This window comes from Melanotaenia boesemani, chromosome 3 (assembly GCF_017639745.1).
Source record: "Melanotaenia boesemani isolate fMelBoe1 chromosome 3, fMelBoe1.pri, whole genome shotgun sequence".
Classification (NCBI taxonomy): domain Eukaryota; kingdom Metazoa; phylum Chordata; class Actinopteri; order Atheriniformes; family Melanotaeniidae; genus Melanotaenia; species Melanotaenia boesemani.
Window position 1 is genome coordinate 31,990,345 of NC_055684.1, and position 27,524 is coordinate 32,017,868.

General features: G+C 38.0%; 2 protein-coding genes across 2 annotated transcripts; both read left to right on the top strand.

Moving 5' to 3' along the window:
• The first annotated feature begins 1,660 nt into the window (after positions 1–1,660).
• Positions 1,661–14,100, top strand: dgkab (diacylglycerol kinase, alpha b). Its single transcript, XM_041981532.1, has 24 exons — positions 1,661–1,851; positions 2,490–2,571; positions 4,037–4,113; positions 4,504–4,648; positions 4,939–5,013; positions 5,107–5,156; positions 5,434–5,508; positions 5,673–5,789; positions 5,917–6,034; positions 6,208–6,296; positions 7,120–7,230; positions 7,310–7,408; positions 7,505–7,555; positions 9,228–9,301; positions 9,482–9,556; positions 9,654–9,739; positions 9,826–9,915; positions 10,004–10,164; positions 10,305–10,369; positions 11,024–11,114; positions 11,195–11,375; positions 11,499–11,619; positions 11,744–11,804; positions 12,799–14,100. The coding sequence occupies exons 2-24, from the start codon at positions 2,499–2,501 to the stop codon at positions 12,877–12,879; spliced, it is 2,166 nt and encodes a 721-aa protein (XP_041837466.1). The 5' UTR covers positions 1,661–1,851; positions 2,490–2,498; the 3' UTR covers positions 12,880–14,100.
• Positions 14,101–17,344: 3,244 nt separating this feature from the next.
• On the top strand, positions 17,345–23,309 carry LOC121637405 (probable nuclear hormone receptor HR38). The gene is made up of 7 exons (XM_041981543.1): positions 17,345–17,483; positions 18,880–19,712; positions 20,362–20,491; positions 20,740–20,903; positions 21,033–21,235; positions 21,340–21,518; positions 21,618–23,309. The coding sequence occupies exons 2-7, from the start codon at positions 18,882–18,884 to the stop codon at positions 21,878–21,880; spliced, it is 1,770 nt and encodes a 589-aa protein (XP_041837477.1). The 5' UTR covers positions 17,345–17,483; positions 18,880–18,881; the 3' UTR covers positions 21,881–23,309.
• Positions 23,310–27,524: the final 4,215 nt, after the last annotated feature.

Here is a 27,524-nt window from a genome sequence, read left to right on the forward strand (position 1 = left end):
CTGTATTTATTCATATTAGAGTTTGGTTACGTGTGGGTCCATGTTTTCTGCAGTTTTTGCTACCACAAAAGTGCTGCCGGCATCACAGTAATAACTGTTTAAGTGATTATATCTAAATAATAAACATTAAGCAACTATAGTGCCTGGTGTTTGCTCATTTCCTTTATCATTTTATCATAAGACAGATCACTGTGTCACTGTGATAATCAGGTCAGTCGGAGGAAGCATTTTGGATGAAATTGAAAGATTAGAAGAGCTAGTCGAGAAATCCAGTGATGTAATAAGGATTTTGACTCAACCAACTTGAGCAGAACCTTTATTTTCTGCCTTTATTACAGAACATGATTTGGTTTTGCTGGAATAAGTCAGTCAGGTCACTCCTCAGCCTTTTCTTCTCAATTATTTATTTATTTATTTACATTTTGAATTTGCCATAGAGGGAAAAAAACGTACATGGGATATGTAAGGAATGACTGAATTAAATAGGTTATAGTTATAGATCAGAATATAATGTGTTAAAAAATAGAGATTAAGTTAAATGGAATGCAGAGTTTCTGTGTCTTGTTATATTTACTCAGAAAAAATTTTTCACACGCTTTTATCTCCTCATATCTTGAGTATTGCAACAGCCTTTTTACACGTCTTAACCAAAAGTTCATCAATTGGCTTCAAATTGAACTCAGCTGAAGTGAGAACCCTCTGCTCTGCTAAAGCACCATTTGGGATATGTAGCGTCTTTAAAGGACCATAGAAGAAGACATACATAATGCTGAAGTATTTACCTGTAGTGCAGTCATTGTTTCACCTAAGCCCAATGGATCCACTCACACATGAAAACACATTTATGTCTGGAAGAATTTTGTCTATTCACGGCCACTATCCATTCACACCTGTGTTTGTCATGTGGAGTCATGTCTATGCTCATCTTTATTGCTAGATGCCGGTCATTCTTACACACTGTACCTTTAAAGGTCTTACTCATGACTTTTAAAGTCCATTATGGCTTTCATGTCTTATTTATCTTACCTTTTGGAACCATTTGAGCCATTTGAGATCAGGTAGTGTCTTTTTAAAAATCTCTTCTTGAAACAAACTTTTATAGGTCAGCCTTTCTGGATTTTATCTGACCCTTTGATTTTGTTTACTGAGCGAACTGCTCAGCTACTGTTGTTTTTGTGTTGTTGCTTTCTGTTGTGTTTTTAGGTTGTTTTATTTGGTTGCTGATGTGTGAAGCATTTTGTAACTTCATCTTTTGGAAGCTACTGTAGCTTAAATGAGCAAATATCTACTGAAACCAGAAATATACATTTTTATTCCATCAGGACAGCTCTGTGGAAAACCCACCACTGTGTCATCATGTTTCACATTTGCAATAAAATCTCAGGGAAGAGGTGAGAGCTTTTAAGCCAGATGTATTTATATTCTGTTTGATTATTATTAACTATTGGTGAAAGTTAGTTTTCTTACACTAGACAGGCTCATTGATTTACATACCAAAGCTCAGAACAGGAGAGCAGGAATTTTTAGAAATGTTATGACTTGTTTGTAAGGGAGCAGCAGATCAGATCAGTGAGCGTGTGCGCATGGGGCTGTGCCACTAACTGTAATTATGTCACTAAAGGCTCCTCCTCCTTCCAGTCTTAATCCTTTATATCCACTAATACTGCGGCAGACATTTAACCCACAAGTAGCAGGCAGCTAACATATCAGAGGTACATGCTCTGCTGAGCTCTGAAGAGCCCAGGACAAGTTTAGAAAAGAAAAGAAGAAGAAAAAAAAAAGGACTGGAAGGGGTTGGTCTCAGTCCTCTTCTTGCCTGAACACGTGCAGCCCTTTCAGAACTCAATCCCGGTAAGTTTTAAGGACATGTCAGTCAGGTAGATACTATTGTTTGATTCTTTAATCCTGTCTGATGGATGCACATTTAAAAAGGATGGGCTTAATGGCTGATTTATGTGTTGCTTGTTGCTGCTGATTAAGCTGATGGAACATTAGTTGGACGCATACTTGCACAAGCAGCACGTCTAAATTCTGGTGCTGGACCAGTTTACAGCTCATCTATTGGTTATATGTAATTTTCTGTCAATACAGACTTGTTGACTTATTACTTTCGGTTAGACTTTGGGCAGCTGTTCAGTTGTCCAGATGTTGATGACAACCTTTGACCCACATCCATGTTGTCAAAAATGTAAATAGAAATCTGCATGATAAAATCATCTAAATTTATATTGATGTACAGTGGGGGTTCAGGGGGATCCTCACATATGGAGGAAGCCTGTTGTAGATTTGTATCAATGAAAAGAGGAGTGTTAGATCAACCGGTGTTTTGCAAAATGATAGGAATGGAAATAAACCGGTTTAGTTGAGTAACAGCCAAAGCAAAATACATACCTTCTTGTTTTAGAAAACTCCCTGGAGGATTAGAGGCTGTTGACATTCCAGTCATCTGAGAGACTGTCCAGCCAGTGTTTTCTCTTTTTTTCTTCCAGCTGATCAGCATGGCCTCATCCGATGACACAGAAGGCTCTCTGACTCCTGTGGATTTTATCCAGCTGCAACATTACATGGAAGGTGAGTTCTCATTTAACATAGTTTTGGATGTTAATTTGTGTAAACAGCATGTTGATGCTGCATGTAACTCATAAAGTAACCAGTTTGAATGTGTATTCCTACAAGTATCTATTCTTAGATGTCCTTTTTTATGTCACAATAACCAGTTACAAAACAGCTCATACAGACTGACACACTGCTACCACTTAAACCTCCCAACTGTACATAATGTAGGTAAATCCAGCTTGACAAGTTAAATATACAACACATGAATGCTACATGCACATTAATGCATTATTAGCAATGGTAAGAAAAGCACACTAAAGCATATAGGAAAATGACAAATAACTATTTCTCTAATGAGTTGCAGGTTCTCTCTGTGTATGTGTGTTTTCTCACTAGTTACTCAAACGTATTCCCACAGTCCAATAACATGCATGTCAGGTTAACCGGTGTTTCCATATTCTCGCTAGGAGTGAGTGTGAGTATTGGTGGTTGTTTGTTGGTCCTGTAATGGACTGGCAACCTGTCCAGGGTGTGCCCATCATCTATTAGCATCAGGGATAGACTCCCCCATGATCCCACTTTGGAATAAGTAGGTAAAAAAAGTGGATGGATGGATTAATATATCTTTTTTCTTTTTTTTTTTCTTTAATTGTTTTCTTACTTGGGTTGTAAATCTACTATATTTATTGTAAAAGGGTATGATATCATATACAGTTCCAGACAAATGTTTGGACACACCCTCCAACCTATTTGTAAGTGGAATAATTTATGAAGGTTAATAAACACAAACTTAGATAAGAGGGGCATCAGGAACAAGAGTCAAAGTCCAATAAGAACAAGAACAGTTCACACACCCAAATTAGGCTGATACATCTTTCAGTCATTTCATCTGATCTCAGTATTCAGCTTCAATGTTCAACAATGAGGCTTCTGCACTTAAAATCTTTATTAAACAGTTGAAGTTGCCTTAATTGATAAGTACTTGTGACAGAGGATGTGCATGAATGGTCTTTCAAAAAACAAACAACAAATCCAAAATGTAAGTGCATGCGGATGCTCTGGGGCTGGATTTAGTGCAGAATTAAATAGACATGGCGACACCAAACAAAAAGTGGAACCGGGCTAAAAATACTCTTTCCACTCAAAGGCTTTGAAAGAAATTAAATGGGTTTGTAGGCTCTTAGCGTTTTGGGGTTATTTGCCTGTTGGATAATGGATGAATAGATAATTGCATGTACACAAGGTCCTGTCTGGATCCAGGAGTGGCACTGCTATGTGTTACATCAGACTATGAGACTCAAACCTGGACTTACTGTTCTTAAGGTTCACGTTTACTGATGATTTCAACTTTAACTGGTGTTTTAGATAAAACACAAACATGTTTTAAGTTGCATGAAGTGTTTTCTTTTGACATGCCGCTTCCTTCTTTTAGATGAATTAATCCAGCCACTTTTTGACCTCTACAATGTTCTCCTTACAGAGAGTAATTTGAGGGTAAAAGATGTGATCAAGGAGTTTCAGCCTGGAGGTCGTCTAGCCCAGCACAGTTTTGGAGAGGTAAGCTAAGCTGATAGATCTTTTCTTGACAGCTGTGCATTTGGTTATATACAAAAGTAAATATTTCTTCCAGTTATTAAAGTAGTGGCTGAGTGGCAAACCATCCTAAGGAACTGATGAGCAAGTTGGGGTTCGGGTCTCAGAACAACTAGGCTGCCACTCTTGTCCATTTAAATGTCCTGGCAGTTCATAAGGAAAAAAGATTTTATGAGTATTTCTCATCAGAAACTTTAGTCTTGCCATATCTTGGTCTCACATTTTTTTCTCATAATTTTCTCATAATTTTACCTTCTACACAATTTTTACAACCCCAATACAAAGAATATTTCTATGAATGTGAATGTTATATTTATTTTCTGGTCCTGTCTAATCTCACTTTTCTCTGCTCAGTGTGTGGATGCTGTGGGCTTCTGCCTCTTCCTCAAAACCTACCTAGAAGTGGACGACTTTCCTGAAGATTTCTGCCAACGTCTTTTCCGTTATTTTCAGCACGTAGAGCAGGATGGGTCCACAAAGAGTTCCTTACCTAAAGAAGGTAAAATATTTAGAATACTTGCTGTCCTTTAGCTGAAACAGTGGAGCAAGTGTTTGGAGGAAATACATCATTAGCAGTGGTGTTTATCTTGGTGTGGGCTATAGAACTTCCTGGAAAAATAAAAAAGTGTGCTAGTTTATGGCCTAGGAATAAAGTTGTAGATGTAATTCTGGAGATTATAACTTACCTGTATAATACTTTTGTTTTGGTACAGAACCAAACTGATGCTGTTTGCTACCCGAGTGCAGTTAAGGTTTAATGCTTGTTCAAAGGACATTTGTTTTTTTCAGGTGGGGTCTTTCTTCGTGATGTATCCTGTTACTTTTCAGTGCTTGAGGAAGCACAGCCGCGTGAGAAGCTTGAATGTTGGTTTCCTTTCCCTTTTAATCTATTTCGCTAATGATAATAGATGAAAATTGAGAACTGGTGGATCACTGACTGACTTTGTTTGGTTCTAGTTACCTTCAAACTTTACGACAAAGATGGCAACGGACTCTTGGACAGTTCTGTAAGTTACTCAGAGTTGCTGACAGGTTTCTCAAACGTCAAATATATGTTTTAGCTCATTAGGTATCTAGAATTATTCTGTATTTTATTTATTATATTTTCTGCGTGATGTACTTAGATTTTGTGCACCAGGCACCAGTTTCCTATAACAGTTTAGATAAGTATTGTCACATTAAAATAAACTAACTTCCCATAGAAGTTGTAGCTATGCTAGGAAAAACAGTCATATTGTCACCAAACATGCACTCCAAACCTACCAGAACTTACTTCTTCTCCAGGAAGTGGATCGTATTATCACACAGATGATGCGGGCTGCTGATTATCTGGGCTGGGATGTGACTGAACTCAGACCAGTAAGCACTCACTTTTCATGTTTTGTCTGATTACGATCATAATGTTATCTGCAATCTTGCATCGGGTTGTGAGGCTTTAAATATGCACAAACTGCAAGATGTATAAAGAAGCTTGATGAAAAGGTGTTATGTGATGGAGCCATCCCTCTTCTGTGATGTGACAGGTGCTAAAAGACATGATGAATGCAATTGATGTGGATGGTAGTGGGACCGTGACTCTGGAGGAGTGGGTGAAAGGAGGCATGAACAATGTGCCTTTACTTGTCCTGCTTGGACTGAAGGTGAAAAAGATATTTAATTTGCATCTTTCTTCTTCTTGTTTGTGTAGCTTTAAGTTAACTATTCAGTTTCATATGGACAGAACACTTTTCTACATAACTTCGCCTCCTTCCCTCCATTAACCCACAGATGACTGAGAGGGATGGGCAGCACATTTGGAGGATGAAGCATTTTAACAAGCCGACCTACTGCAGTGTGTGTGAGAGCATGCTGCTCGGCCTTGGGAAGCAGGGACTCTGCTGCATCTGTAAGAACTTGCTGCCACCACCTGGGGGCAGTCATACACCTATTGAACTGCACAAATGAACTGGAGCAGACAGACCAGTTCCATTTTATTTGTGCAGCCTGGTTTTTGACAGTGTCAGCTTTTCCTGTAAGAAGATTACTTTTATCTTCTCTCATATATTTTTCTTCCCCCAGGTTGCACGTACACGGTCCACAGCCAGTGTGCAAACAAAGATCCCGAACCTTGCGCCCCCACATTCGTCAAATCCAAACAGGAAATTGGTGTAAGGAACACTATGATCACTTTTCATTTGCACTTCTTTCCACTGGTTTAGTTTTAATTCTGCTTTTCAGATTTACAGCTACATTTATAGGCAAATTAACGTTTTATATCAAATGAAAATCAAGATGTGTTTAAAAGATTGTATTCACCACACTTCACTTTCTTTACCGACCCAAAGACTAATGGCCGTGACAGTAAACACATTAACTACAGGAAACATGACAGTGGTTTAGCCACTAAGTGCAGCCCATCAGTGTTTTTTAAGTGCGGATTACAGCTGGCGCAGTTTGACCTGAACATCTGTTAAACGTCCCAATTCTGCAGAAGCATAGACAATGACCCGGTCAATGTCTCTTTTTTCCCAGTGTAGCAGCATTATAGCTAAAATGCATTTTTTACTTATTCTGTAGCGGATCACATCAGTGAGTCGTCTTTGCTGGTAAGGTTACTCATGAGCTTTAGGGATATTTTACCTTGAGATGGCCATCTGCCAAGTCCATATTTATCCAAAAGGTCATAAATCTGAAGCTGGCGATGACCTCCAGAGCTGCTTTGGAGGAGAGTGCTGTCTGCACCGGTTATCTTAAAGTCAACATTAAAACAATTTCAGCTGCTTTCATTCAGGGATGTGTTGTTTTAATTCAACACAGAAAGGGATGTTAAAGGACTCCATACTTGTTACTTTATGAGCAGAAAATAATACTGTCCACTTTCAAATGGATTTGGCAATAAAGTTGGCAGCATTTCATTGCTGAAAGGAAAACAAAACTGAATGGGTAGCAGTTGTGGGATGACACCTTTTTGTCATGCATTGTGTGCTTCAGAAAGCTGCTCATGACTGGATCAAAGCTGACTGTAACTCCAGCAAGTGTCAGGTCTGCTTCAAGAAGATCAAAACTTTAGCAGGGAAGCGCTGTGTGTGGTGTCAGGAGATGGTGAGCATCTGTGTGTAATGATGCATATTGTTAAGAATGGATTTCTACTTTTTTCTTCTCACTGAGTCCTGTTTTAAAGCGACATGATGACTGTGTTCTACCTGGCTTACCGAAATGTGATTGTGGAGCGCTGAGAGACCACATACTGCCTCCATGGGCTATCTGTGCTATTTCAAAGGTAAAATGACTCAACTAGAATGATCAAACATGGTTTCAGAGCAATTGGATGTTCAGGGTCATTGTTAGTTGACTGCTGGTTATTTATTTACTGCAGGAGGAAGATACCAGTCTGTTCAATGTTACTCCTGATGGCCACATCCTGCAGGTCTGTCCCTATCACACCTTCCTGCTTTCATTCCTACATTAAATACCAACGGTTTGTTTTTATTTTCTGTGCATGCCTACCAGTGTCATTGCTTTGGTCAGAACCTTTTCTTTATTTGTTTTTTTATTCAGTTTGGTTCAGTTCAGAAACGAACATTAGTGCAAAACAAGACACAAACTGGGTCGATAATGCTGCATGGTAGTCATGTATAGAGATCATGGTAGTTATGTATAAGGACTATTTTAATTTAAAAAATCAAGTCAGTAAAAGGTTGATTAAATGTACCTGAAACATATGTGTGTAAATACAGCAAGTACTTGAAACATTTCCCCAGATAATCAGTGTGAATGTGTTCACTCTGCATTCAGTCTCATTGAGATTCTTTTAACTTTAGTACAGTTCTTGATGTCCATAAAATTCAACATAATTCAAGATATTATAACCATTCAAACATTCAGGAGAAGAGTGCTCAGAAAGTACTTTAAATATCTTTCATAATTTCAGTAATATTCTACTTTTTCCACAGTTTTTTTCAAACATTGATTTCAACGGATAGAATCTTCATAAACCTCTCACTCATACTTGAATTTGTGTCTCTTAAAAAAATCAACATTGAGACACTTTTTTAACTTCAAAACATTCACAAAACATTGGCTATAGTTCTGACACTCAGTTTTATATATATATATATATATATATATATATATATCTTCAACAGTTTCAGAAAAATTTACACCCAAGGATCAACTTTGGGTCAAATTCCATGTTTATAAGGGGTTGCTACAGAGGGGGAGAACACAAGAAACGATTCTAAAAGAAAACATTTCCAGCCTACTACTGAATCCACAACTATTGTACTACAAGCAAAACATAGGGAAATCTCAGCTCTCATAATAGGACTTTCAAAGACAACAGACTTAAACTTTTTGCCCCTCCGGCTGCTTCTCAGACTCTCATTTTGACTAACAGCAGGATTTCTCCCAAAAAAGCTGAAGTTACCATTTCTGTAGCTTGCTCTAATGTCCACAGTTTTTAATGCGAAGAAACAAATGACACACTAATGTGTTGGACAATGTCTTCTTGTTCCTGTGGTGGGAAAATAAGGCCAGCTGTAGGTGGGGTTTGTTCATAAAATGAAGAGATGAAGGCAAAGTCTGAAAGTTCAGGTTGAGTGAAGATGGAATCCTCACTCATTCATTTAGCAAGAATTCACATTAAAATATTGACTTCAGATGTTTTAAAATTCTTCAAGTAAATTTCTTAAGCAGAACATTAATTTACACGATTCAGCTCTACAAATAATTCTTCAACATTTTACATTTTCAGCAAATTTGGCTAAAAATCATTCATCTCAGAGCAGAGGTGTCCAGCTCCAGTCTTTAGGGGCTGCAATCCTGCAGGTTTCAGATTGATGAACACACCTAATTCAAATGAAATGGCTCTACTAAACAGTTTGCTCTGCCCAAGCATGTTGACCCTTAAAGCTGATTCAGATGTGCTGCAGCAGGAATCATCCATATTCTGCAGGACAGCAGCCCTCGAGGACCCCCTTAGCTACACCCCTGGCTTAGAGGGTTCAGCACCATGAACATTCATGAGCTTTTTGGCATAATCTAGTTTGTTTTATTTAATGACTTTCCTGTTGTTTTTTGTTCTGTATTTTTATTCCCAGATTGTACCTATTCCTGACACCCACCCTCTTCTGGTGTTTGTAAACCCTACAAGTGGAGGAAAACAAGGTGAACGGTAAGTAACACCTACTCCTGTCTAGATTAAAGGAATGATGGGAGTGTTTATTCACACTACCAGGTGGCGACATTATAGATTTCTTTGCATTATGTAATCTATGCATAAGCTTCATGAAGGCTTGTTTGTTTATTACAATCCTACTTAGTGTAAAAGTGTTTTTTTTGTGTTTCTGTGCAGAGTCCTCAGAAAGTTTCACGGCCTGCTGAACCCTCGTCAAGTGTACAACCTGTCCAACGGAGGCCCTGCTCCAGGGTACAGTACACTGATAAAGCTAATAAGCTTGTAATTTATATATCTATATCATTTCAGCTTATTTTTTTATTAATCATGACTTTGATTTTTTTTTTAGGCTGCACTTCTTCCGTAGTCTTCGTCAGTACAGGATCCTGGTGTGTGGGGGAGACGGAACAGTCGGTTGGCTCCTGGATGCCATAGGTAATCCACATCCTTCAGAGTTTCAGAGAGGCAAACTGAAATAACAATCTCTTGAATGAAATAACATTTAATACTTGTAATTTTAGACAAAGCAGGCCTCCAGGTGCATCCCCCAGTAGCTGTCCTGCCTCTGGGCACTGGGAATGACCTGGCTCGCTGTCTTCGCTGGGGAGGAGGTAATTTCTAATTCTAAGTGTAACTAAGGTATTGACTCAGACATTATTAGATAGAAACAGCATTTTTTTTGTTGTAATCCCATGATAGGATATGATGGGTCTGACTTGAGAGAAATCCTGAAGGAGATTGAGACTAGTGAGATGATTCCCATGGATCGCTGGAGGATCCAGGTGATCCCAAACGACCCTAAAGAGGCAGGAGATCCTGTACCCTTTGAGATCATTAACAATTACTTCTCTATTGGAGTGGTAAGTCACTAACTTAGCAGGGAAGATGAATATCACACAGGACGATTCATTGCCTGCATTAATCATAAATTATATATCTTGACAAATGCACACAGATATAAATATTTCTTGAAATATTGCATCTATGTGCGTGTTTACAGGATGCCTCTATTGCTCATCGTTTCCACTCCATGAGAGAAAAACACCCCCAAAGGTTCAACAGTAGGTGAGGATTTACATGCTCATGGGCCTTTTAGGTTAACATTTTTATTTGGATACTCCACTTGTGTCATTTTGCATTAAAAAAAAAAGAAAAAAAAAAGAAAGAAACAATCCTTAGATATATTATATTGGTCTGTCATGAGGCCCCATCATCATTTGAATGAAACTAAGCATTTTTAGCTCCTGTCCTTATAAGGTACCTTCTCCCTACAAGACCAAGTTCTTGTATTTGTATACAAGTTAATTATTCTATTCTATTCTATTCTATTCTATTCTATTCTATTCTATTCTATTCTATTCTATTCTACAGTCATTTAGCAGATGCTTTTATCCAAAGTGACTTACATTTGAGAGTAAGAATAACACAAGCAAGAATTCAAACAAGATGGGATGTCATCATTAAGTTGTAGTCAAACTGCTGTGAGTCCAATTGGATCCAGGTGCTGCCATGTAGTGCTAGAGGCAGCGCATAACTTTTTTTTTTTTAGTTTTTGTAAGTCCTTTTGTTTAAATACAAACATTACGATTTCATCAATCAATATCATCTGTTTTTTCTTCCATGTTTTATTTAAACATCCTAAACGGTAAAGAATTAAAAGCTTCTAATGAGAAGTGCAACATGTTAACAAAAATTAAATTGTTCTCTTCTGTTTTCAAGAATGAAGAACAAACTTTTGTATTTTGAGTTTGCTACTTCAGAGTCCATCTCTGCCTCCTGCAAGAAGCTGAAGGACTGTCTTGTGATTGAGGTTAGAGTTTAATATTTATCTGGCTGTTTCACCAAGCAGAACAATGTGTGATCAGTGTTTCAATTTTTTTTTTATAACAGTGTTGTGGGAGACATCTGGACCTGAGCAACTCATCTTTAGAGGGCATAGCTGTTCTCAACATACCCAGCATGCACGGAGGCTCCAACCTTTGGGGGGAATCCAAGAAACCTGAAGCCGTGTCAGAGGTGGGCCACAGTGAAGTCACCACTGACCCCGAACTTCTCAAAACAGTCATACAAGGTGACTTTTCCTTTTTTCCTGGTCTCTTCTAAATCAGAAATCTCACATCTCACAATCACACAATGCTGATCTCACAATTTACAACTCTATGAGCTTAATTTGTATGTTTTTATGACTCCTCAGATATGAGTGATAAGCGTTTTGAGGTAGTGGGGCTGGAGGGAGTCATAGAGATGGGACAAATCTACACTGGGCTGAAGAGTGCCGGGCACAGGCTGGCACAGACCTCCCAAATTACCATCAGGTTATAAGCTTTTTTATGTTGTAATTTTGTCAGGTATTTATGTTTTTATTCACTCACTGGTAGGAATTGGTACCTGCAGGAAAACCGTGCTATATAACTCACTGTCTTCCATTTCCACATGCAGGACAACCAAAGCTCTGCCCATGCAGATTGATGGGGAGCCCTGGATGCAGCCTCCTTGTACTGTAAGTGTTCAAATAGCCTTCACCAGTAAGAAGAGTTAAGGTTTCGTCAATATGTATTTTTTTCAGGAGGACAGTGGTGACCGCAATACACAATGCAAGATCCAACAATTTCAGCTCATGCATTGATATATTTTGATGACGATTGGAGTCACATCAGTGCTACAGCACAGCATACAGAAGCAATATTTCACTCACTGAGTCTAGCTTATTTAGCCATATCTCCAGGGAAATTTCATTTTTTAGTTCTTATAACTTAAATTATATTAAGTATTAGTGAAAAGTTTGGATACATACACTCATTCATTTTGAAGGAGTCCAAACGTCAGGCTGGTACTGTATATCACACAAACAACTATAAATGTGCGATATTCACAGAAACATCCAGAAAAAACAAACCTTGCTTTTAGTGTTGAGTGTTTGGAAAATTAGTTGAGCTGGACATTTTTCCATCTTTGCCAAAAATGCAGTTATTACATCAGTGTTTCAAAGACACACAATAGTTTTGCCTACTAGTCAGATGAAAGGGAGGCTATATTCGTTTATATGGAGATAATTTTCAAAACTTACTTTTTACTATACTAAAAAGTCTGCAGCTGCCAGCAAGAAACATCTGGGTAATTGTTAAAGAGGCAGCTGAGTTTACAAATGTTAAAAAATAAAAAGGCATTGACTTTGCATAACTTCACAATCACAGCTTCAGCTAGTCCACAGACAGAATAAAAATATTGTTGCTTTTTAGAAGCGAGAAGTGTTTGTGGTGTCAAGCTCCCAAGTTTGAAAAAAAAATCTGAAGTCTTATTTGGCCTTTTATCAAAATGTAAAAAAATAAATAATAAATAAAAAAATACATGGGAATCATTCAATTCAGCTTAATTTGAATAGTGCCAATTCACAACATCATTTCATTTATTTATATAAACGACTTTTCACTTTGTGCTGCTTCTATTTGGTATGAAAGTCATATAAATTAAATTTGATTTTTTTTTTATTTTAGATCCACATAACCCACAAGAATCAAGCTAACATGCTAATGGCTGCACCAACCAAACCATCAGGCTTTTTTCACCTAAAGTAATGGTTCCAGGTGATCCTCCAGTCTGCAGAGGGGACACTGTAGAGTATTTAAAAGACTGTGCTCACTGCTGAGCATGTAAGTGTGTTTTATTGTCTGTGTCCTTTGCATTTATCCCCTGATTATGTTTTTTAAATCACTGCTTACATTTGTACTGGAACAAATGAAAACAGTCTTCAGTCTGATCATTGCCACTGTGTGCCAACTTAAATGTGATGCAGTATATGTCTGTAAATGAAAGAGCAAAGAATGTTGTGTTACTGCAGTACATTACTAAGGAATATGGTTTTACTCACTGCATTTGATGTTGTGTTGTTGTTTTTTTTGTGTGTGTGTTTTGTGGTAAATCCCGTGTATAATAATGTCTTGTTGAGATTCATCTATACTTAACGCAACTTGTAATGAAAAGGCTTTGTTTGGGCTTTAGAAGGTCACAGCAGCTCATTTTGATCACCAGCTTTGTCCATCTAAATGTTTTTCACCATCAGTGTTCTGTCTATGTGAAACAAGTGTGAAACAAAAGTAGATAGTTATGCCACTGTCTTTTAAAATATGAGAAACACTTGTATGAATGTGACTGGGTGTGGATTTATAGAGGAATGAAAGTGCTGGGGACATTTAGTGTTAACAAAATTAAACACACTGTTACACACATAAACATATTCTACACATTAACGATAATAAGCATCTTTGACATTGGACTGTATCTGTATATATTTGCTGAACATTACTGCAATGTTCTTTTAAAGTTAACTATAAGACAGTCAAAATACACTCAGAATGAAATATTTCTAATAATGAACCAATGCCAAAATGTTATTGAGGCAAGCCAAAATATTCTACATTGTGATTTTAATTTTATTATTTTTAGAAATGTACATTATTTGTCTTAGCTTCCAAAAGTTTCTGGTGTTTGGTATACACATGTAACATGCTTGTTTGTTCATGTAATATCTTGTCACATGTCATATTATGTATGTCATTTGAATGTGTGTCTTGACTGTGTTGTATTTAAATTTTTAATTATGCTTGTGCAACATCACCTTGACAAGAAAAATTAAATAGTAAACAGGCAGTTAAAAAATGCATTGCAATCTGATATCCCCTTTATGAAAACTTGCCGTCTCATGTGTGATTTTCATTGGACTTAGGACATTTATTTGATACTCTCTCTCTCTCTCTGCATGATATCACAGCTGAATATGTAATTAAACTGCACTGAGACACACTGGTACTTTGTTTTCATTAAGAGGGCAGCAACTCTGTAGTTCTCATACAAAGGTGGCATAGCCAAAAGTTTTCTACTGTCTGAAAATACTCTTGTTTTATTTCATCTATTTTTATTTTTAACAAGAATAGTGGACATTCAAAATCAGGGTAAGGTTCAAATTTTACATGCTGTGGAGAGACTTGTGATTATCAGCAGTCAGCTTAAAAAAAAAAAAAAGACACTTCTTGTACAATTTCAAGTGTGTTCATTCTTTGAGTTAAAGAATGTATACCAGACCTTGGCAATGATTAAATCAGTGTATTTATTGAGCAGCGAACATATGAGGGAGTTATTATCTTCTCAGTTACCCGCTTAATGAAATTCTAAATCTGAGTTGGTGAAATCTTATTATTAAAGTGTCAGCCCACAGCGAGGCAGGCTTTGCATCAGTGTGGGAGGGAAAGCAGGGAGGTGGTGAAGAAAACAAGATGACAAGCAAATGTTCAAAGTGATATGAACATATGGAGAGACTGACAAAAAGAACTTTGGTTAATGAAGAAAATAGTATAGAGGAAACTGATTGTATTGAAAGATAAATATATTTCAGACAAGCCATTGTAGAGACGCAGTTAAAAGCTATGCGAGCAACAAAGTTGGAGTTCAGCTGGATTAAGAATTGATTTAAGACCATCCTCCCTCATCCAGCCTGTTTTCTTTTTTCTTTTTTTTTTTTTACCAAAGTGGTTGTCAGATGGAAATGTTTACACTATAAACATGAATATGTAAATACAATTAGAAATAAACCTGAATGCAAAAATTTAAAGTAAATATAATCTGGATTTAAATGTTGCCTAAAATAGTCAGGATTTTAGATATGGAATCAGTTTGACCTGAACAAAGTGATTATTTCATGCTGCTGTTAAATTTGAGTTATTAAGGAACTGGTCAGCAGTCTTTACTTGGTAAAGACCAAATGGTAATTGGTCTTACAGTGCACCTTTCAAATTACACTCAACCCATTCATTCACACATGTTTGTGATGACAGCTAGAGGAACCAAACAAACAGGTAACCCCACCCCCACCCCCCCCAAAAAAGAGTTTAATAAATAGACTTTGGCCATGAAAAGATAATGAGTCGGTTAATGAGCTCAAAATGTCAAAACTCCAGACACAAAAACAAAGCTGCAAGGGATAAGAAAGAGAGAGGAAACCAAAAACAGAGAAAGATTCAACTCAACAGAAACACATGGTGATGCTTCACATAGCATCTATCATACACACAGTGTGGGGCTGAGTTTCTTGCATGGGCATTTCATCACGTGTTTCTAGCAGGGATCAAACTGCCAACTTTACAGTTGGTGTACTAACGCTTCACCATCTGACCTGCAGTCAGCTCAGAAAGAAACATGAATGCCAGGACTTTTCAGTTCGGTGTCAAAAGAGCTGCAAGTTTCCGATATTTCCCTTATCCAACACACCTGACTCTAATTAAATAGATCCAACAGCCTATGATGTTCTGTACAATGACTCATTCATTTGAGTCAGGTGAGATGGAGCAGGGAAACATAAAAAAACTGCAGGACTGCAGCCTTTGTGGGGCCGAACTGAACAGTACTGATGTATGCCAACATACTTTGCACCTCTTTAGCAAAGTATGTTTTCACAACATCTAAAGCACACTGGTCTGAGTTTTACAGTAAGCTCTCTAACTGCCTATAGTAACATTTAGGAGTCAAAAATTCAAGTTTATTTGACTCTAGTTACTGAAATATAATCAGCGCTGAAAGTATAAAACCATGTTATAGGCTCAATAGACAATTCACTACTAGCAAAACAGTGTGCGCACTTTTCCACAAATACATATGTGTGTGAGCTGATGTGCCAGAGTTAAAAGGATAGAAAGATTATATGTCAACTCTGTTAGTTACTTAAATGCATTCTTAACTGTGCATTAAGCTCAAACCACTGTAATTATCTCTAGTAACTCTAGGCCATCTGGGTAGGTTGCAAGTCTCAACTGCCTCACCAAAGGACACCAACCGCCTTTCTTTACACAAGCTGGATTACACCCAAATATCCCCTGAGAGGGTTCTGGTGTTAGTGTGTGTTAGTTTGCCTGGTTGTTGTGGAGATGTTATGTAATAAAGGGTATTAGGTGTTACTTAAATTGATGCAGACAAATGGATGTCAGCAGCTGCAGCTGGGGCATCCACAGTGCAAATTCTTCAATGCCGACATGACAGTACTGATGGCATCACTTGACCACAAGTGGTTGTAATTGTCATATTTTAGGTGTCATAATAAAGATATCTATTACTATCATATATTGCTTAATTTTACTCTCACTTTCTGAATCTCACTTTAAGTCCTTAAGTAACTGTAGTTACATTTCGAAATGTCCCTTATCAACTTGAATTCAGCCTGTTTGGTCATTTTGTTAGATTAAAAGCTCTCCCAAGAGTCACTAAATGAGCCCTGAAGTGACCCATGTGTCAATAAATGTTTCTAAAGCCAGGACTCAAATGGCCTTAGGGCATCATTAAAGCAGGCTGTTTAGAAGTTTGTCTTGGACTTTGTGCCCAGTTGGCAGACTCTACTGACGGAGATGGTATGAGATAATTGAGAGGTCCAGATCTGAAACAAATAGAACCTGGAATGAGATGATTTTGTCAATAAAAATAGTTAAAATTAGCTGTTGTTGTAGTTATATTGTGTTTAATTCAGTCTGTTTAAAACGTAGACTGTTTGGATTTCCATAAATTCCAATATTTCCATTTCCAATACTTGAAAATTGTACTTCTTCTAGTAGTTTAGACGAGAAATTAGTGGCAGAGGAACTAACAGATGACACTGAGAATAAAGGGCCTATTCTATTCAGGAAAAAATAAACTGCAGGTGTTTCCTGGTCTGGCAATAGCACACCTCACTGTTTAAACGTGCATTAAAGCTTCATTTCCAGTCACAAAACGTCTGCGCCTCCAAACTGCGGGTTATTTTTAGCATTTTTCATTCAGTAATAGCCCCACGTGAACGCTGCTGTCGTTGTCAAGTTATATTTAGAACAACACACGCCTCTCGGTTCTTGCGTCAATGGAATCCCGTGCGTGCGTCATACGGAAGAACGTCTGCGTGTTGAACGTGAAGCTGATTGGATCGCGACCCGGAACGTTCCACTGCTCCCATCACCATTTTTGGGCATGGACCCGCCTTTTTGTCTTCGCAGCCAAATAAAACGAGAGTGCATGGAACCGCCTGAGTTGGTCTGACCCAGTGTGTGTGTGAATGTGTTTGAATGGGTGTGTGTGCTTACAGCAGCTGGTAGAGGGATTTTCATCCATTTATCTGGTTTTGGAATGAACGAAAAGTTTTGACAATCCGGATATTTACATGAAATAGGTGAGTGAAAATTTATTGCTTGTTTACTACAGGAGCCACATTTTTAGTACTTAAGTTTAGTTTTTTTTTTTTTTTTCTTTTTTTTTTATTTGGTAATGAAGCTCCGACGAGAAGACTTACAGGACTGCTGATTTGAAATATTTTAAATAGTTTTGATATAAATCAAACGAGTTGATGCAAGTTTATAAGGTACAAAGACTTTATACTAGTTGAAATGTTTACTCCCAGCTCCACTATGTTGGTCCCATTGATATCACTGGGGTGAGCAAAATATTTTACAAACACCATACCAGCAAGCAAATCAAAGTTTTGAAAAAGAAAAGTAAAAAGTAGGAGGAAAGTGCTATTAGTACTCTTATTGTTAAGTGGTTGTTTTGATATAGTAACTAACATTTAGGTCAGGTTATTTCTCAGTATTTGTCTACTTCAGGGGCCCTTGCTAGTTGGTGCTGCTGCAAGTGTTCAAATCTGTTTTACAAGTGTAATCATCTGTTGAGCTTATCTCTATGTTGTCATCTTATTGACTTCGTGGTGTCTAGCATTGTTGCTGGACAACAGAATATATAGAGAATGGTGTAATTATAAGATATATATTTAAAAAAACACACGTACATTATCAGTTCAGCTTAAGCCAAGCCTAATTGTAAATTTTAATTAGCATATGTGCAAAATAATTACTAGGGCTTCTTTTTTGGTGTGAAATATATGAGGAAAAACCTGCAAGTGGTAGATGCTTGCACACCCATTGAAGCCTCCCCCCCCCCCCCCCCCCCCCCACACACACACACACACATACACACACACACACAAGCAGCCTGTGCCACCTTTCCCATTTCAGCTGGCATGGAGCCTACCCTGAAATACAATCTGAACACCTCTTGGTACAGCTGTTGTAAAAGAGGGTTGCCCTCCACTGAAGGATGTTTTCAAAGTATTAATAGTCAGTAACACAATATCTGACAATATCTTAATTCTCAGCTGGACCTCTCTTTAAATTTTCCAAAGAGGCTTGATAGGGTTTAAAATGGAATTTCAGCTTAAATAAAATACTGGACCTTCATTGTGTTAACATTGCCTACTGGTTGCATGGTTAAAGAGGTAGGACTGAAGGACTGGTGCCTAAATGATATAGATGTCAGAGTGTCAGTCAGCCCCTGCTATCATCACTGATATAAAAATCTCATGTATCGCTTATGTGAATCTGATGTATCTCATGTCACATGTACAGTGTCTCATGTTGCATGTAAAAGCTTGATAGAGAATGCACCAAACTGAAAATAATATTAAAGGAAATCTATTTTGAAAAGATCATTCTTAGAAGGAAATTTCATTACATAATACATTTTTCTTAGATTGACAAACAAGAACTTATTTTCAATTCTCTCCTGTTTCTTAGCAATGCCCTGTGTACAAACCCAGCATGCATCCCTGCCCCATGACAACTACTTCAGCTCTGAGTTCTTAAACCCTGACTTCAGTGCCAAACTGGTGATGGACATCAGTGGCCAAAAGGACCCGCTGTCTTCATCTTCACTGCCCAGTATAAACACCTTGGTAGGAAATGGGTACGTGGGGGAGTTTGATGCTTACTCCTGCAAGATTTCTACCTCTCCTCCCTCCTCTACCATTTCTTTCAACCACACTGCAGCTGAAAGCTCCAGCCCACAGATACAGAACCAAGCCTTCAAGCTGGATGATCTCCAGGTGTATGGCTGCTACCCAGGATCTTTTGCACTCAGCTGCCTTGATGAAACACTCTCATCTTGTGGGTCTGACTACTATGGCAGCCCTATCTATTCCACTGCTTCTCCTCCAACACCAGGCTTTCAGACAGAGTCCGCACCTGTTTGGGATTCCCCTTTCAGCCCCTTCCCCCCAGCCCCCCCATCATCAGCGGATAAGGCCGCCATGGCTCAGTCATTCTCTTTTTTCACCTTCAGCCCTGGTCCCGAGCACCACTCTTCCTTGGGGCAGCATCAGGATGCTCAACCCAATCAGGACGATTCGTTTTTCCTATCTCCTCAGCAGCATGTCTCTTCACTTCATTGCCCTGCCATGTCTCTGGAACAAGGTTCTCTGGAAAGCTCCAGAGTGGTGGATGGATCCATGATGTCTCCTAAAACCCCAAACCCAGGATCCAGTGAGAGCCATTGTGCAGTTTGTGGTGACAATGCATCCTGTCAACACTATGGAGTGCGCACCTGTGAGGGATGCAAAGGTTTCTTTAAGGTAAATTCCTCATATATCATATTTTAGTAGTGGCATATTCAGTCAATCAAAGTAAGTTAATAAGTTAAATATTGCATATTGGCATAAATGGGATATAGTGCATCACTTCTGTTACGGCCCCTGCTTACGCCCTTCCATACCCCTGAGTCGGGTCGTAACACCTTCTTTTTTTTGTTTGTTTTGTTTTACAGACAGTACACAACTTTCCTTGGGCCCTTTAAAGGCAACTATAGGATATGTTTATTTTTAAAAAGAAATCTTGGACATATTATGTGTTTAGTCAGAAAAAAACACAGTCTTAATCAATAAATTTTAGCTATTATGATCTCTCAAATATAGATATAGGTGTAGACCTCAAAATTCTGCTGTTGGTTGGAAGGTAATGAAGAATTAATTTGATTAAATAATACATTCATATTCAGCATTAATGTACCAGTACTTCACCCATTTTTATTGGGACATTTGTTGTAGATGTGTATGTTGCAGAAATACAGCTGCAAAACCTGCATAGTCTTCATATGGCTTGTATTTTCTTTATTTTTTAACAGAAGGCTGTATGCAGATTTATTTGTGCAATTCCATTTTGCACAGTTATACACGTTGTAGTATGATTCTGTAGTAATGTGCTTTGATTTTTATTGTTTGACAGCGAACCGTCCAGAAAAATGCAAAGTATGTGTGCCTTGCCAATAAAGACTGTCCAGTAGACAAGAGGAGGAGAAACCGATGCCAATTCTGCCGTTTCCAGAAATGTCTCGCGGTGGGAATGGTCAAAGAAGGTAAGGCAATGTTAGATTCTCTTAAAGCCTCTAGCAGCTAATGTACAACGATGACAAACTTAGGTTTGTAATGACAGTCTTGAGAAGGCAAAGCTTGGAAGCACAGACATGTGTAACCAGAGCTTTACAGTGCCAGCTGCAGAAAAAGGGAGACTGAAACTGATACAGCAGTTGTTTTTTAAAGTGTGAGATGCATCGATGGCCATGTAAGGGTCACACACATGTTCTCCTCCTTGTCTTTTACATAGTTGTTCGCACAGACGGCCTCAAAGGCCGCAGAGGTCGCCTGCCCTCCAAACCCAAGACTATGATTGAGGCTTCATCCACAACCTCCAGTGTCAACATCATAGCTTCTCTTGTCAGTGCTCATTCAAACTCAAACCCAGCCATTGGAAAACTTGACTACTCTAAGGTACCTCTCATGACTTTTAGCTATCCTAGACTTCCACTCTTGCAGTTATAATGTTTACATGGAGGAGAGTGAAAAGAATGACTGGAGTTATCTCAATAGTATTTATCCTTTCCTTGTCTTCTTCCTCAGTATCAGGAAAAGACTGATATTTTGAAAGAAAAGGAGGATGCCGGTGATATCCAACAGTTTTATGACCTGCTGACTGGTAGCCTGGATGTTATAAGAAAGTGGTCTCAAGCTATCCCAGGATTCCCAGATTTCTGCACAGAGGACCAGGAACTGCTTCTTGAATCTGCTTTTGTTGAGCTCTTCATCCTCCGCCTGGCATACAGGTTAGGCTTTTATCATTAAGAGAATAAACATTTGAAAATATTTTCTTGCATTAATATGCACCTTTCATGCTCTAACAGTAAAACAATGGTTTAAAACTGTACAGGTCAAATCCAGAGAAGAACAAGTTGATCTTCTGTAACGGTTTGGTCCTCCACCGACAGCAGTGTGTTCGCAGTTTTGGTGGCTGGATTGACTCCATCATGGCTTTTTCCCAGAGCCTTCACCGCATGAACTTAGACATCTCATTGTTTGCCTGCCTAGCGGCGCTCGTCATCGTCACTGGTAAGAGCCCGTGAAGGCCTTTCAATTCAGTAAATCTCATTTGATTATGAGTCTTGCATTTAGGAGAATGTTTCTGATGGAAATATCTTTTTTACGTAGATCGGCATGGTCTCAAAGAGCCCAGGCGAGTGGAGGATTTTCAGAGTAATCTTATCACTTGTTTAAGGGAGCATGTGAGTGGAAATGGATCAGAACCAAGCCGGACCCACCCCAACTACCTTTCTCGTCTTCTGGGAAAACTCCCCGAGCTGAGGACTCTGTGCACACAGGGCCTGCAGCGTATCTTTTACCTGAAACTGGAGGACCTGGTCCCTCCTCCACCAATAGTGGAGAAAATCTTTATGGATACACTGCCATTCTGAAAAAAAACAAACAAAAAATACTAATGTAATATCTGTAAAAATGATGGAAACAAAGGAAAGAAAGCATCTAATGTGAGGGTTATTGTTGAACTCTACTTCAGATCATCAACCTGTGGCTGACATCCTCTAAAAGACCATTGATTTTTTTTATTGTTAGCACTATACAAACCTGATTTCAGTGCTGAAAAATGTATAGCATTTCATGTTATATTTTCTATATATGTTTTGTGCATTTATAAGATTACTTTTTTTGCTGTGCTAGAAATGTGAACATTGTTCTGCTCTGCAGCTTACAAGATGTGAATATTTGTTCAGATACAATACTGTGTTCCAGTAAACACGCAAACACACTAATTTCTTAAATTTTTTATTTCAAAATGCTCATGATTGAACTCAGAAACTAAAGTAGAATATTTAGCAGAAAAGACAGGCAGAATCTCACATCCAGAACATCAGAAAATATTTCCTGATATCTGTCTATCACAAAAACTAGCTGCAGTTTTGTAAGTGCTCCTGTGGAAGGTCTCGGACCAAAGTTTACCAAAGTTTGATGCTATCAGTTACAAACCTTAGTGCCTGAAGCCAAAGAAAAATGTCTGTGCTGCCATTCTGTGGCAGCTTAAAGCTGATGATGGCAGGGCTGTTGAATTGTTTCCTCTTGAATTTTTACAGTGAAAGTGGACTTAATACAAAGTGCCTTTCATGAAGCCTCTGTGTATGAACCATACTAAGTGACAATGAATGAGCTTTCATTCCAGGCTCCATTTTATTACTGAAAAACAGAAGAAGTCATATTGGACTGATTCCTTTGGTTTTAGAACCATAGCTCTTTTTGACATGAAGTGCCAGAGTTACGTGTTCATGCTGTGAGCTTGAAGGTCAGCAAGTGATGACATGTTGTAAGGTGATCTGTGAGAACTCAATCCTGCTCACATGCTCCCAATGCAATGAAAGTTATAACTACAGTGAAACTGCCCATCTGAAGATTAAAATAGATCTAAGCAGATGTCAGAGTCTTTGTCATGAAAAGACAAATTTACCTTTGTTTTATTTGCATAAAAGTAAAACAAAATGCTCGATCATTTGAAAATGCAGGCATTTCTAGTTTAAGGTCAATTGGTTGCTTGCTGCAGATATATTACATGTCATAAAACTGTCTTCCACATTTAACATTTTCTGACTTTTTTTGTATGTGTTGGATTCATTTTTATTTCAGTTAAAGTTTCTTAAAGAATCACAATAAGGTGTGATGATGAGATGAGCAGCTAAGAACACTTCAGTGTGTTAGACAGTAAGAGGAATACTTCTCTCTCCTACTGTATGTGTTTTGGTCAGTGTGTGTACATTTAAATTGCCAGACCTTTTATAAAATGGTGCAGAAATGCTAAAAGGCAGCAAATTCTTGATATTAAATGTTTTTTTCAAAATATACTACTGGGTGATGTCATTTTAACTTTGGAAAAAGAGTAATTATATATTTTTGTGGTTTTTGTTAGATTTCTGTGTGTTCTCTTTGAATATGCTTTATTATTTTAGGTTTTGGAGGTGAATATCAAAGTGCCAAGTTCTTCTTCTTTGTTACATTTTGAGGATATATTTCATGCTTAACCTTTATTAGCCTGAATAAAAAAATGTAATGACAAAATTAACCACAATGAACGAATCAGTGAGAAAATAAGCCACACCTCAGAGAGTGTATGTATGAATAGCACGTCTTTGACCTAACATGTGATTGATGGGAATGTTTGCACACATTGCTCACAGTTAAACTATATTTTATTACCACTAGAGTCAATGGCAAGACTTTAAATTGTAAGGCTTAAAGTTTTAATTCTACACAGTGATTGGAATCAGTTTAATGTCCTTGACCACTCTCTTGCCCGCAGTGGGTTAATTTGAGGTGTTTCTATGCACATAAACCATATACCATTTATTTCAACAACAATATAGCTTTCTTTAAATCAAACTCAGTAAAAAAAAAAAAAAAAACGCCTTATGACATTATTGCCTATTTTGTTAGATTTTGACCCATATATCACTTAATGTATCTTGAAGCATTATTATTTGTTTACATTGATAAATTCGTCCAAAAATGGGTTGGATTTTACTTCCTGGGTAAATCTTCTTTCCCTTTTTTCTTTCATTATTACTTCCCTTTCTTGATTTGACAGTTTTCGACCAAGAAAAATCTACACTTGCAACAATGGTGGTAAACAGAGATAATAGGAGATCATTCCTTTTAAGATGGCACTCCTACCATGGCATGCAGCACAACATGAAGTAGCTTACTTTCATGTTCTCCATCTTAGAAGTCAATAGAAAGCTGAAGAAAGGGCTTTTGTAGACATCACACCTGCAAATAAAATCCTATACAGGAGTTCTTTGGTGTAGCCCATCTGTTCTTATTCCACAGTGGATCGTTAGATGAAGCCTTCCAATATTTACTTTTTTTTTTTGTTTTAACTTGTCTATCACAGTACGTATCATTGTGCATTAGAAATTAGAAGCAAGTCATTTGAAATATTTTTATATATTTTTTGAAAAAGTTAAATAATCTTCAACACCAGCTGTACATTAAACTCAAAATTAAACGTCATTCATGGTCAGGATCATATTTTTAGTGTTACTATTAACCACAGCAAACATTGACTGGATAAATGCCATATATTGTCTCACAAACCTGAAACCCAATAAAGAAACTCATGAGGTAATACCTTATCAATTCTGGTGGGTTTTAACTTTTAACTGGTTACCATTATCAAACTGCTTGCAATGCTAAAAGACAATGAAATGGCAAGTTAGCATTACTGTAAACATGTTAGCATGTTATTGTTAGCATTTTCATTTTCCTTCATAGCACCACAGCTGCTTGACAAAATCTGATGTCCAACTGGATCAACTCATTGTAACTGATATAGAATATCAGAAGATTTTAGGATGTGTCTAGAAATTATTGCTCTGATAGCACTAGAAAACTTCTTTAAGGCAGGGCCTAATATACTGCTTACATCACAATGTGGTGAAAACTGACCCCAATGAAACTTTTTTACTGAGTGTGTCTTGTTTCGTCACGCATGACATTTACTTTAATGTTGCCAACATTCGCGAAGAAGACAACACCATGCTGCTTTCAGTCACAGCAAAGTCCGACTGCCTTCAGCCACTCGACACTTGATCCTACTGTACCGTACACTTGGTCATCTGGATTTTGGTGCTGGCAGAGAGAATGGAAAAAGGGACACAGGGTAAAATGAAAGCTAGCTTGCATTGAGGTGTTCATTATATTACAAAATGGCAAGCATGCTACAAAAGTCAGATGTACGGTAATAGCAAGTGCAGATAGGTCCGGTTTCAAAAGGAGAGTTAAGATGAGTGCAGTGGTGCAGAGACTTCCTTTGGCTGTAACTATCTTTTTATCTGGTGGCAGAGCTGTTACCATGTAAATCCCCTTTGACTGTCAAGCTTTATTCTTTATGACCACATATCCATAACAGGTCAGGCATGTTGCCCCTTCACATTGCCGAAACACCCAAACTCAAAATATACTGTCATGTCAACATATCTAATGTTTGGAGTTGCGGCGTTTCTTGACACCATCTTTTTCCAAAAGAAGAAGGCTACCATCTGGAGCTGCCATTGGATCCTTAACTTTTGACCTGACATAAAACACTGCCCCCAGGAACAAACTGTGGCCTTGCACCCTCGTTTAGGTACATGATCATGTTCACAATACGTTCTCACAAATACAACAGTAAAAGGGGCACTTGTCTGAGTGACTTGTGTAAAAGCTGCAATTTGACATAATCATTGGAAAGTTGATCAAATTTGAAAAGTTAAAGGTTTACAAACATAACAATTTATCATCCTTATCTTTAATCTCCTAGTTTGGGATCAGTAAAGTCTCTTTCCAATTTTCAACATTTCATGTCAGTCCATCTAATTATTGTGTTGTGATTTCACTCAAACTACAAATATTAATAACGATGATAATACATTGTTATATTTTATACATCCTGTTCAAGCAAGGTACAGTTTGGACCTTGGACAGATCACCAGTACATAGCCATGCAAACACAAGGAAACACCATGCACACCTTAGGACACACCTGCTGCTGTCCTGTTGGGTAGCTAGGGGAGTGCTATGCTGCAAAAAACTTAGGTATGTGGGAAATGTCAAAGTAGCATTCTTGTAAATACCAGGATGCAGCATTTTACTGCAGAACATTAAACTGGAACAAAATGAGCATCGTTATTAATGTTACCTGTTAGTAGTTTATGGCTGATATTGTTGGAAGGTTATATTAATATTGATAGCTATAATTCAACAATTCTTTAAACACAAAATAGTTCTATTTCTTCAGCAGAATTATGAAAGTAAATTAGGTCCTGTGTAACACAGTCTAATTAATAACATTTGTGTGTCTGTGTCTGTGTGTGTGCGAGAGTAGAAAAACAGCAGCTGATTGCCGGAGATGATATTGTTCCAGGGGGAGGAAAGCTAATAGGTTTGTTTGTGAGGATGCTGCACCTGCCATTTGTTGATGGATTGAGCTGTAAATAAATTTGTGACACTGCGTGATGCTCTGTGAGGGCTCCAGTGTTTCATTCCCTTCTACCCTTTCTCCCCTAAACATTTTATAATGCACACATACACACAGTTACAGAGAACAGTTCAGTTCATGACAGTTTCTGTATGCTTCTGAGAATGACATAAATGCATCTCTAGTGAAGTTGTGTACATGCATGTATCTATGTCCAATATTGTTAGTGTACGTGGGTTGTTGAGTGCGGAAAACCCTCCATGAGTGTATTTATAGTGGGCCATTGTTGAGCCCACAGAGCCCTCAGTAATTGGATCTGGTCTCTCTCAATGAAAGTCTCTAGTGATAAATGAGAGAGTGGACGTCATTTCTCATGCTATTCTTGTGATAACTCTATGCTTCATATCACTGTCTTAAGCTCTTATTCCAAGCAGGATTAAATTCATAAGTGACTGGTGAGCCTGCTGAATTATCATTCTGAAGTGTGTGAAGGGGAGGGATGGTGGAAATCTGTTTGTTCTGTGTAACGTCCTTGAATAATAACTCACAGGGTGGACATTCATGAAGGTGAATGACTGATGTAGAAGTTCCCATTTTAAACAAAATTTTTGCCATCTTTTCCTTCAAACACAAATGTAGAAATAGAATTACAGCCCTAAGGTTCATATTTTTACTTTTAGTTTTGAATTATCTTCATCTCTTCTTTTACATCACTTTGTAAGTATTTGGGAACAAAGAGGACCAGTTGGTTTAGTTCTGAAGTGAATCAATTTTAAGTTCTTGCTTGATGTTGGATTTCTGCTGCCCAACAGTTCAGGGCCTCCTTTGTATTATTTTTAGCTTCATGATATGCCAAAAGTTTTCAGTGTGTGACAGGGCTGGACTGCAGGCCTGTTTAGCATCTGGACTCCTTTATGTAGTCATGATGTTGTGATACGTGCAGAATGTGGTTTGGCATTGTCCTGCTGAAATATAAGCAAGTCCTTCCTGATCCAAATCTTGTCTTGATGGCAGCACATGTTGCACAGAAATTTGAATATGTCATTCAGCATAAATGTAAGCTCAGAGATTATTCATGTCATGTACAGTGATGCACCCCTCAT

Bases quoted from the DNA above. Each gene is read 5' to 3' on its own strand.
- LOC121637405 (XM_041981543.1), top strand. From the start codon at position 18,882: ATGCCCTGTGTACAAACCCAGCATGCATCCCTGCCCCATGACAACTAC. The intron at 20,904-21,032 runs GTACCTCTCATG...CTTCTTCCTCAG, and splicing joins GAAAACTTGACTACTCTAAG to TATCAGGAAAAGACTGATAT. The intron at 21,236-21,339 runs GTTAGGCTTTTA...AAAACTGTACAG, and splicing joins ATCCTCCGCCTGGCATACAG to GTCAAATCCAGAGAAGAACA.
- dgkab (XM_041981532.1), top strand. From the start codon at position 2,499: ATGGCCTCATCCGATGACACAGAAGGCTCTCTGACTCCTGTGGATTTT. The intron at 6,035-6,207 runs GTAAGAACTTGC...TTCTTCCCCCAG, and splicing joins GCAGGGACTCTGCTGCATCT to GTTGCACGTACACGGTCCAC. The intron at 9,740-9,825 runs GTAATCCACATC...TTGTAATTTTAG, and splicing joins TTGGCTCCTGGATGCCATAG to ACAAAGCAGGCCTCCAGGTG.